General features: G+C 33.4%; 1 protein-coding gene across 1 annotated transcript; it reads left to right on the top strand.

Moving 5' to 3' along the window:
* Positions 1-3,445: 3,445 nt before the first annotated feature.
* On the top strand, positions 3,446-5,353 carry LOC147542423 (TPD1 protein homolog 1-like). Its single transcript, XM_086637039.1, has 4 exons — positions 3,446-3,854; positions 4,049-4,154; positions 4,254-4,316; positions 4,854-5,353. The coding sequence occupies exons 2-4, from the start codon at positions 4,079-4,081 to the stop codon at positions 5,189-5,191; spliced, it is 477 nt and encodes a 158-aa protein (XP_086493165.1). The 5' UTR covers positions 3,446-3,854; positions 4,049-4,078; the 3' UTR covers positions 5,192-5,353.
* Positions 5,354-11,728: the final 6,375 nt, after the last annotated feature.

Raw genomic sequence — 11,728 nt, forward strand, 5'->3', positions numbered from 1 at the left:
AGACTCTTCAAAAAACTTAGATTCGATAAACCCTATTATTACTTAAAAATCATTCTAAAACTACTCGAAATCAACTCAAAACTGATGATAAATATTCGGGTATTTCCTACATGACCCTAACTTTGTGACCAACTTCCTGCCTGACCCCTTATTTTAGCAATAATTCCCGTATGGTCCTATTTTTCCGTTATCTTTAACTTCTTGTTACTCTCTCCTCTATCTTCAAAATTTTTTTATTTATTTTTCTCTATGTTCTCTCTCTGAAGATAAATATTTATTTTTTTGAAATTCTCTCCTTTCTCTCTCTCTCTCTAAACTCCGGCGAAGGGGGTTTCCCTTCGCCGGAGGCCTGTTCCTCACGAACAGACCAGATCATGGTATGTTCGTGATGAACAGACCATATCATGGTATGTTCGTTATGAACAGACCATCACGAACAGACTAGATCTGGTCTGTTCGTGATGAACAGGCCTCTGGCGAAGGGAAACCCCCTTCGCCGGAGTTTAGAGAGAGAAAGGAGAGAAAAAAAAAATTGAAGGTCGCCGGCCGGACATTTGGCCGACCGGCGGCCCTGCCGGTGAAGACGATGATGTGGCGTGCTGAAATGATGTGCCAGAGAGAGAAAATGAGATGGAGGAGAGAGAGTAACAGAATGTTAAAAATAACGGAAAAAGAGGACCATTCGAGAATTACTGCTAAAACAGGGGGTTAGGCAGGAAGCTGGTCACAAAGTTGAGGGTCATTTGAGAAATAACTCTTTATTTATATATTTCTTCCAAAGATGAGGGTCATTTGAGTAATATCCAGTTACCTTAATCAACAAATTAGAATAACACATATCATGTTTTAATTGTGCATAAAATGTACAGAAGTAATTTTTCCATGATTTCAAATTTGTGGTACTATTTTGGAATTTAAGGTTGGTACTCATCTTCTTATATATTTTTCATTTAAGGTTGGTGCTCATCTTCTTATACATTTTTCATTTTCATATTGGTGGTTCTCCCTCTCTATAAAATGATTATTTTCAAGTGTTAATTAAATTAATAAATCCAATAATAGTCTCACTAAAATTTAGAAATGTTTATATTGAATAATGATGAATCGATAGTAAAAAAGATGCATTATCATTTTTTCTCTCTACCTCTTTCTCCATAATATGGTCGACATTTCAAAATCGTAGTACCTATGATTAATTTCTTTTACTTACCAAAAACTACTTATTAAGCTAACCAAATAATTATGAAATATTACATAACCAGTTTCCATCATGCATAAAATGTAGAAGTCATACTTTTTTCATGATTTCAGAATTGTAAGTACGAGCAATTTGTGTTCGGTGTTTACCTGCCAAACAAGTATATTGATATAATATTGGGAATCAGACGCTTGAAACATGCTGTCTGCACAATTTCAATGTTGATTTAAATAAATGGCACGAAAAGTAGATTATAGCATCCAATTGCTTGATAAACATCAGGTAACAAGTCTTAGGAAGTTCGTATGGAAACCCAAAAGTTGCAAAAAACTGCACAAACAAAAATGAAAATCCTATATTGACAACATCATTTGTGCACAAACCAAAATAAAAATACTATATTGACTGCACAGACAATGGATTCCTATTGAAAGTTAATATGAAGAAGGCTAAGGCCGCTAAGCCAATTAAGCATCATATGCTACCAACATAATCGATTAAAATTAACATAAAGATTGTAAATCCTATAATAACATCAACGGCAAAAAAATACCTATGACATAAGAGGGAATACACAACAACTTTCTGTGCACAAATGACGTTTTGCTTCGGAAGATATCCAAAAGTTCCTCAAGAAATGATATTCCTATTAGATAGAGACATGCCAAAAAGAATCCGAATTGCAAATAAGATCACCATATTCCCAAAATTAACAAATAAGTAACCATTTAGGGTCCGATTAAGTTAAACTATTTATACATTTGTTTAAACTCGGTTCTCACCACCCATTATTCACAAGTACAGAAAGTGGAGAGCCAAGAATTTCTAAGTTGGGAACTTAGACTGAGCTGAAAGTATAATATGGGTACTTGATATATTCTTAGATATTTTCAAACCATATATAATTCTTCATAAAACCCAAACACCTACCAAGTTGTTCATAGATCGAATGATATGTCAAAATTATTAATACCAATGAAGTTAATTCTGTGTCCAGAATTTGTCATCTTATTCACAAGTTGGCCACTTAGATCAAAAAACACTGTCACAAAAAAAAACAGAAATAGTGTGAAAATGAAGGTTAAAAAACGGGATCGGTAAATTCTTATAGTCTAAATAAACAAGTTAAGCAAGAAAAACCTAGATATAAACTAATTAAACAAGACAAATTCATTTCTATTTCACTTGACATTTAAGCGAACACCTTCAAAGCAAGACAAACCTAGAAATAAACTTACTACATATATCATGTAAGAAATCCTTCTTCAAGAACTTGATTTTATTTCAATCAAAACTTTCTTCTATTACAGATATCTATATTTATACAATTTGAGAAGAAGAAAGTAAAACAAAAAAAAACTGTTACGAAAACAGAAAAGTTAGTTGGTAAACTGACTTTAACTAACTTTTCTTGTTACAGGTTAAATGGAGTTATGATGGTGTCTTTAGCAACTCATCTCTACTCATAGCTGCGCTGACCTTTAGTTGTTTCTGTTGGGCTTGACTTTGTTCGTGTGCTTGACTGAGAGATGTATCTCTTTGACGGGTCATACTTAGTCAGAAATGACCCAAGTATAAAAGGCAAAGTTATGCCCTAATTCCTTATTGTAATCTTACTCAAAACCCTAGTTTCGCATATCAATTATTGAAATTTTTAAACTATATAAGGGTGAAATTGGACAAAAACATTGATATAAAGAAGATGAAAGATGGAAAAATATTTACCTTCCAACAGAAGACAGAGAGTCTAAAAGCCAACAATGGCTCTCAATTTATGAAGACCTAGATGAGCATCAAATGCCTAATGGTTTTCCATCATATCCGTTATTAAGTTGGAGATGATAAAAGTCTACATAGGATCATTATCTCACTTCAAATCTAGATGCTTATAGAGTACTAGGATTAATAATGAGTAACCCAAACCCAAACCCAAATCAGCCAATCTCCCGCTAAGAGTCATCCCACCCAATGTTATTTGTACAAAAAAATTTTGACAAAATTATTTTTTGATTCGATGAGTGACACGGATAAAAGAACGGTGAAGATATCATAGTTGAAAATGTCATTGTAGCACTCGCCACGAAGAAATTCCATTGTGAAAGCACAAACAAGACCAATGTTCTGATATCATATTTGAAAATGTCACGTGGAAGTTAACCATGGTTGGGTTAACTAGAGTCTAATAGTCCACTTTTATAGAAAGAAAAACTCTCTGTTCCATTATCTATCTAGCTCTGCCTCCTCCCTAGAGAGAGAGAGAGAGAGTGCGTGTGATTTTCAAAACCAAAAAAAGAAGTTCAACAGTCCCATAATAAAAGAAAAAAAACCCTCTTCTGTTTCTCATCCTCTGTTTCTCATCCTCTGTTTCTCTCTCTAAAATTTCATCACTCTGTTTCTCATCTTCCCTCTCGTGCAACTTCATTAAAAGGGTTTTAATCTCATACCCACATAACTACATTCATTCAAGTCTTTGTTTCCATTAGAGGGTTTCATAGATTACAGGAAATTGTATCCATTTTTCGTTAACTGTTAAATTCCATTAATACCTCATCTGTTTTCCCCCCTTTTTACTACCTACTATCACAATATATAGTACTAGTCAATAATATTGAAGAATGGGAAAGTTCTAGTTAACAAATTGAATCATTTTTCAAGGGTTTGTTCTGTTTATTCACATTCGAACACAATTTATTAAAACGGATTCGTATTTTTAGTAAAAACTCGTTTCTCAAAAAATTTACTAGTTTTTGATCATTTATTGAACATACCCAGACTTAAATTTCGATTCAATTTTCTGTTAATTTCTTTTTTATATTCAATCGGTTAATGAATGCTCTGTGTCTACTTCAGGATTAAAGTCTTTCTCTCATCAATACAAAAATGGAGATTAGTTCTCTTATAATGGCATCAATTTTAATTGGATTTATGTTCCTCATTAAACCTAGTTTCTCAACAAGTAAGCAAAGAGTGTGATTTTTTTTTCTCATCCTTTTCAATTTCTCAATCTACTCTGTTTTTTTGGTTTGTAATTTTTGATGTTTTTTGTTTAATACAGGTTTATCGAATCATCATTTGGATCAAACAAATTATCAATCTAGTCGGAAATTACTCGAAAACAGTAAGTAAAAAATTTAATTAGATTAATGGTTTTATTGATTCTCCTCTGTTTTTTGGCTTCTCTGTTCTTTCTCTATTAGGGTTTTTTCTCTCTCTCTCTCTCTCTCTCTAGGGTTTTTTAAACCTGAACATTATTCGTCGTTGACATAGTGTTGTCGGTCCTTTTGGCGGATTAATGTCTGTCTTCAGGATTTTCAGAATTCTTTTTTTTCTCTCTCTAAAAAGCAATTTCAGATTCCTAGGGTTTTTCCTTTGATCTTTTTTATAGTTAGTTGGTGAAGGACAAGTTTCTCCTATTTGTTTTTGTTTAGTTGAATTAGGAAAATGATACACAATTGTAATTTTTAGTCTGACTCATTCTTTAAGTAAGTCGAAACGTATTTTGTTTTTGTTTGATTTGTGATGTCTGACTGGTTTATATGTTTAATTTGTGTTAATTCTTTATTTTAAAGTCACATGATTCGAGATAATTAGATTAATTTTGTTCATTTGTTGGGTTTTTTGTAATTGAATTGTTGTTCATCTATATGAAATTAAGGTACAATTAAACCAGACCGAGCGTGGGGATGGCCAAAGTGTTCGCAATCAGACATAGTTCTTACTCAAGGCCAAACAACACCTCTCCCAAATGGAATTCCAACATATACGGTCGAGATATCAAATGTATGTGTAACTGGGTGTGATATATCTGATATACATCTCAGTTGTGGTTGGTTTAGTTCTGCTCGATTGATCAATCCTAAAGTTTTTAGACGTATTAAATACAATGATTGTGTTGTCAATCACGGTAAACCGCTTCTTAGTGGCCAGACTCTATCTTTTACATATGCCAACACTCACTGTTACCCTCTCTCAATCTCAACATTCAAATGTTGAAAATGGATTATACAGACTTCAGTGATAGTAATAGAAGAAGAAGATAGAGAAGTACTTGGCTATTAACTAGAATGGCTAAGCAAGGGGCAAAAGTTCAATTTTTTTCAAGTAATAAGGTCAACTTTGGTTTTTCTTTTTCATGAAATAGGGTTTGTCTTGTTACTTTCTTCTTCTTTTTTTGTTTCTATTTTGAGATTGGAATGTCAAATTTTGGCTTTTTTTTTACTATTAGTTCTTTCTTTTATTTTGTGGGAAGATTTATATACAAGAGAAATACATGTAAGCAGGAGTTTGGGAAAGGTATCTTTTTGTCTAGTTGAAGTAAGTGGAAAGTTTGGCATTTCATCCAAAAAAGAAGTGGAAAGTTTGGCAGGATGAAAATGATTTTTCTTTTTTTAAAGATTTTATTTGATGTTATTTTGTCTTTACCCCTTTTTGATTATTTTGTTAAGGTTAATTAAGAGTTTGGAGAATATATTAAGTCTTGTAATTCTGTTTCCTAAACATTACTCAAAACCTAGTTCCATATGGGTGTTGTTAAAAATAAGCATGCACCTTACTTGTTTGATTAGGATAGATGAATATTAACCCAATTATTTTATAAGCACTTGAATTTTAAATGTTCTCTTCCAATTTTAGTTATCCTAAAACTTGAAAAATATTATTTCAGAAATAGCTCCCGACTTTATAAAAAACTACCCAGATGACCCCTTCTCGAGACCTTCGTCTGTAAAGACGATGAGGTGGCGAGAAGGTGAGGTGGCAGAGAGAGGTGATGAGATGGAGGAGAGAGAGGTGATGACTAGTTAACGGAATTTTAACGGTAACTATAAAAAGAAGACCATCTGAGTATTAAAGTAGGGACTAAGTAGAAAGTTGGTCACAAAGTTAGAGGCTATTTGAAAAATAACCCTAAAAGCTATTCCAGCCCATTTTCAATCAAAGGAAAACCTCTAATGAGATATAAAAGTATTTTCAAACTTATTATTTGGTGTTTGGATACGTCATTTATAAAAATTAACATGTTATTGTTATAAAAATTGGATGGATTTTTTGAAAAATAACTCGATGCTAAAAGAACTACCTACTTATAACAAAAAAGTGAATACACTTTGAAACATACATTCCATAGTAGTACCTAGACTGTAACTTCAGAGACCCTAAAATTGAAATCTAATTATAGTTTGCTTGGGTGTAAAGTTTAGATGAAATAATGTGAAAGATGGGTGTGATAGATGGATGAGGGTTTCTTTTTCATCCATTTATCAAGATGGACAGAAGACGTCATTTGACCAATCTCTACTATTTCCAAGACATATCACCTTATCAACTCCATAAGATACTCAACCCAAACTAAAACTAGGGGGTGTTTGATTTTTTTTAATGGAGAATCATACATGAACAATCCAAACTTACACATTCCCTAAAAAATAATATGTTTTTATTGTGCACATATGTGTTTCTTCATAGTAAGAATCGCGTTAAAAAACAGAGTTTTTTTTTTTTTCTGTAGTTGTCATATCCACTGGATCCAATATATTCAGAATTTATCTCAGTTGTGGTTGGTTCCGTTTTGCTCATCGATCAACAGTAAATTTTTCAAAAGGCTGAAGTACAACATTCGCTTTGTCAATAATGGTGCTTGATTTTATAATTCACTACTTCAAACTTAAAATCTCTTGGTCTGACCAAATTGTTTGTACATTTTCTTTCAATGATACAATAAATTTGTTTCGACCCTAAATTAGCTTATGTGGGATGTGAGGTTTTGGCCAGGTAAATTTCTCACTTGCTTTGAAATTTTTTTAACAAAATAAAAACACACAAATCCTACGCCATTGTGTTATTTTCTAGATGTTCTCAAACAATATTGTATTTTTTTCAGAAGGGTTTTGTCGTATTTTTTTCCAATGGATTTTATTCTATTTATATGCTTTTGTGCTAAGTTTTCTAAGAATGGAATGAGGGAGTCATGGAGATGGGAGAGAAAGAGGGGAGAAAGGAGAATTCTGCAGGAAAGGGACATTTTTAAGTAAAAGGACATCCCTCTCAACAACTCTTCTATCGTAAGATCCCTTTCTCACTTAGGGTGCTTTTATAGGCGCCCCATCTTTTCGCTATAGACCCTCTATTATGTAGGTGTTGTACCTATTTAGACATTTTGTCTATAGACACTCACAGCCCTCTATCATCTTTTCCTAATCTACTTCTTCCTCCATTTTTATTTTGATGTTTTTTGGAAAAAAAAAATCATTAAAACCCTTACATACATGTTTCTTAAAGGGTTGTATTTGTAGTTCTTTCATCGGAAGAACAACTGTAACTTTTTTATTCATTCAATCTTTATTTCTTATTAAGATCGGGTTTTGAAATACATATTTTCTTTTTTTATTGATTTCATCTTTTAATCAACTGTTTGGACAGACCATGATCTGGTCTGTTCGTAATGAACAGACCTCCGGGGAAGGGAAACCTCCTTCGCCGCAGTTTAGAGAGAGAGAGGAGAGAATTAAAAAAAATTAGAGAGAGAGAGAAGAGAGAAAAAAAAAATTGAAGGTCGCTGGCCGGAAATTTGGCCGATCGGCGACCCCTGCCAGTGAAAACGATGATGTGGCGTGCTGAAATGATGTGGCAGAGAATAGGGGTGGGAATCGGGCGGGTATGGGCGCCCACGGGTAAAAACACTTCGGGCTCGGGCGGATCGGGTAGATATGTTCTTTGGCTATTAGGGTAGTCGGGTAGATCGGGCGGGTAATTTTTAATTTTCCTCTCCCAAAGCCCGCCCGCACCCACTAAAGGAGTCGGGTTGTCGGGCAACAGGCGGCTCGGGTTGTCGGGCAACGGGCGGCTCGGGTATCGGGCATAGTTCTTCATCCAAGTCTAAATCATTTTTTTTATTTGTTTGTTTAGGGAATCAATTCATTTCCTCTTTGATATTTCAGTTGATTGTTAATGTTATATATATATATATATATATATATATATATATATATATATATATGCTTGTATTTGGTCTAGATCTTGTTTACAAATTTGTATTGGTCTTAGTTATAGATCTTGTATAGATAATCAGAAACTCATAGATGAATGAGATAGAGAGAGAGAGAGAGAGAGAGAGAGAGAGAGAGAGAGAGAGAGAGAGAGAGAGAGAGAGAGAGAGAGAGATAGAGATTAACTAGAGAAACACTAACAGAGTACCAGAACGACAGAGAGAAAAGTGGAAAAGGAGAAGTTTAGGGGGCACGTAGGGTATATATAATAGGGTAGTGGTGGAGTTATTAACCCTAGATCTAACGGATGAGCGATATCTTAGAGTTCCCTCATCTCATTGCATACAATCTCTCCGCCTTATTGAAGATTTGAAGTGTATTTCTTCTTTTAGGCTTCCTAATGGACCACAAATGGGCGGGTATATATAGGCACCCATCGGGCTTGCCCTATCGGACTCTGGTGTGGGCGGGAGGTCGAGCAAGGGGTTTTACCTGCGCCCGCCCACCAAATTTCATCGGGCCGGGCGGGATCTACCCGCAACGGGTAGCGGGTGCTCGTGGTCAGTCATGGGCTCAGGATCATATAAGGTCGCCGACTGGTGAAGACGATGATGTGGCGTGCTGAAATGATGTGGCAGAGAGAGAAAATGAGATGGAGGAGAGAGAGTAACGGAATGTTAAAGATAACGGAAAAAGGGTAATACGGGAATTATTGCTAAAGTAGGAGGCCAGGCAGGAAGCTGGTCACAAAGTTGGGGGCCATTAGGGAAATAACCTATAAATAAACATGCAACATATATAGAGGGAAAACTACATTTATTTATGTTCGATTTTATATGATTTGATTTGCAGTATAGATACACTTAATTTTCTTTATTATGTAGATGTTGCTTCTTTCTGAGTGCATGTTCTCTCAAAATGTCTGAATAGGATAAACATAAATTGCAGAATTTCAACACTATCTCTCAAAATTAAATGGAAGACTCGTGTAAATTATTATTCCCTAAATTATGTTAGTGATTGATTCTACATTTCGATGTTTTTTTTTTTTTAGTTTTGTCTTTATTTTGACATTATCCAATGTCGAATTGGTCGAATTGAAGAATGCGAAATTTTAAAAGTATTATTTGATCCTCTATATATTTTCATAATCTTATTTCTATCCGAGTTGCACCGTGCCTGAGACACTGGCTATATCTAATACTTATATATATCATTAGAGAATTTATTTTGGTTAAAAATCGTTGAGAAGAACTTTTATTGGTATTTTACAAGTTTTGTGTAAAAAAAAATAGAAGAGAACACTTCATTCAAGAATTTAATTAAAAAATTAAAAAAAGATAGAAGAGAACATTTCAGTCAAGAACATAATTAAAAAATTAAAGTTTTAAATCACCCTTTTTGAATAAACAACATAATTATAAATCTTCCCACAAAATAAAAGAAAGAACTAATAGTAAAAAAAGCAAAAATTTGACATTCCAATCTCAAAATAGAAACAAAAAAGAAGAACAGACCAACAAGACAAACCCTATTTCATGAAAAAGCAAAACCAAAGTTGAACTTATTACTTGAAAAAAAATTGAACTTTTGCCGTGCTTAGCCAATGAATAGCCAACTAGCCAAGCACTTATGCTACCACTACTACTGTCACTAAAGTTCATTATGAACATTTAAATGTTGAAATTGAGAGAGGACAAATGTGACTGTTAGTATATTGAAACGATAGAGTCTGGCCATTGAGAAGTGGTTTGCCGTCGTTGACAAGACAATCATTGTATTTGATACGTCTGAAAACTTTAGGATTGATCAATCGAGCAGAACTAAACCACTCACAACTGAGATGAATATCAGATATAGAACACCCAGTTACACATACATTTGATATCTGGACTGTGTATGTTGGAGTTCCATCTGGGAGAGGTGTTGTTTGGCCTTGAGTAAGAATTATGTTTGATTGCGAACACTTCGGCCAACCCCAAGCCCTGTCTGGTTTAGTTTTTGTACCTGAGTTTCATATAATGGGAAACAATTCAATCACAAAAAAAGCCAACAAATAAAATATTAAATTAACTCTTCCAAGCTATTTCTTATGAAGAAAGAACACAAATTAGTTTATTGTTTTCTTTCTTTAAAATAAAATAATTAACACAAATTAAACATGAGTCAGACATCACAACTAACTATAAAAAAGATTAAAGAAAAACCCTAGAAGTGAAAGTCAAGAAGAAATCTGATAAGCTTTTAAGAGAGAGAAACAGAGTGAGAACAAAAAGGAATTCTGATAATTCTGATGACAGACAGACATCAATCCACCAAAAGGACCGACAACACTATGTCAACGACGAATAATGTTCATGTTTAAAAAACCCTAGAGAGAGAAAACCCTAATAGAGGAAGAACAGAGAAGTCTAAAAACAGAGGAGAATCAATAAAACCATTAATCTAATTAAATCTGTTCTTACTGTTTACGAGTAATTTCCGACTAGATTGATAATTTGTTTGATCCAAATGATGATTCGATAAACCTGTATTAAACAAAAAAAATCAAAAATTACAAACCAAAAAAACAGAGTAGATTGAGAAATTGAAAAGGATGAGAAAAAAATCACACTCTCTGCTTACTTGTTGAGAAACTAGGTTTTATGTTGAACATTAATCCAATTAAAATTGATGCCATTATAATAGAATTAATCTTCATTTTTGGAATTCCTTGAATCCTGAGTTAGAAACAGAGCATTCATTAATCAAAATTAATGAAAGAAGAAGAAGATAAATGATTGATTATAAAAAGAAACAGAAAATTTAATCGAGATTTAAGTCTGGGTTTATTCAATAAATGATCAAAAACTAGTAAAATACTTGAGAAACGAGTTTTTGCTAAAAATATGAATTGAATGTTAAAAAAACAGAACAAACACTAGAAAACTGGAAGAGAAAAACTTACAGAGAATAATTGATTTTCGTTTTCATGGTTGAAACTTTTGGTAGTATATATATATATATACTACCAAAAGAGATATTGTTTCCGTTATATATATAGGAAAATAAAATTGCTAGAGTTCAATTCAGAAACCCTAGAATTCAATCAAGAAAATAGAGATATTGTTTCCGTTTTTTAACAAGAACTTTCCCATTCTTCAATATTCTTGACTAGTAGAGTAGTATATTGTGATAGTAGGTAGTAAAAAGGGGGAAAACGGATGAGGTATTAATGGAATTTAACAGTTAACGAAAAATGGATACAATTTCCTGTAATCTGTGAAACTCTATGAAACCCTTTAATGGAAACAAAAACTTGAATGAATGGAGTAGTTAGTTACGTGGGTATGAGGTTAAAAGCCTTTTAATGAAGTTGCACGAGAGGGAAGATGAATCGCTATTGAGTAGAGAAGAGTGATGAAATTTTAAAGAGAGAGAAACAGAGGATGAGAAACAGAAGAGGATTTCTCTCTTATTATGGACTATTGAACTTCTTTGGTTTTGAAAATCACACTCTATCTCTCTAGGGCAGAGCTAGATGTGTGTTTTTTTTTAATCATATTTC

This window comes from Eschscholzia californica, unplaced genomic scaffold (assembly GCF_041429995.1).
Source record: "Eschscholzia californica isolate CP2 unplaced genomic scaffold, dmEscCali1.0.p SCAF_4, whole genome shotgun sequence".
Lineage (NCBI taxonomy): Eukaryota > Viridiplantae > Streptophyta > Magnoliopsida > Ranunculales > Papaveraceae > Eschscholzia > Eschscholzia californica.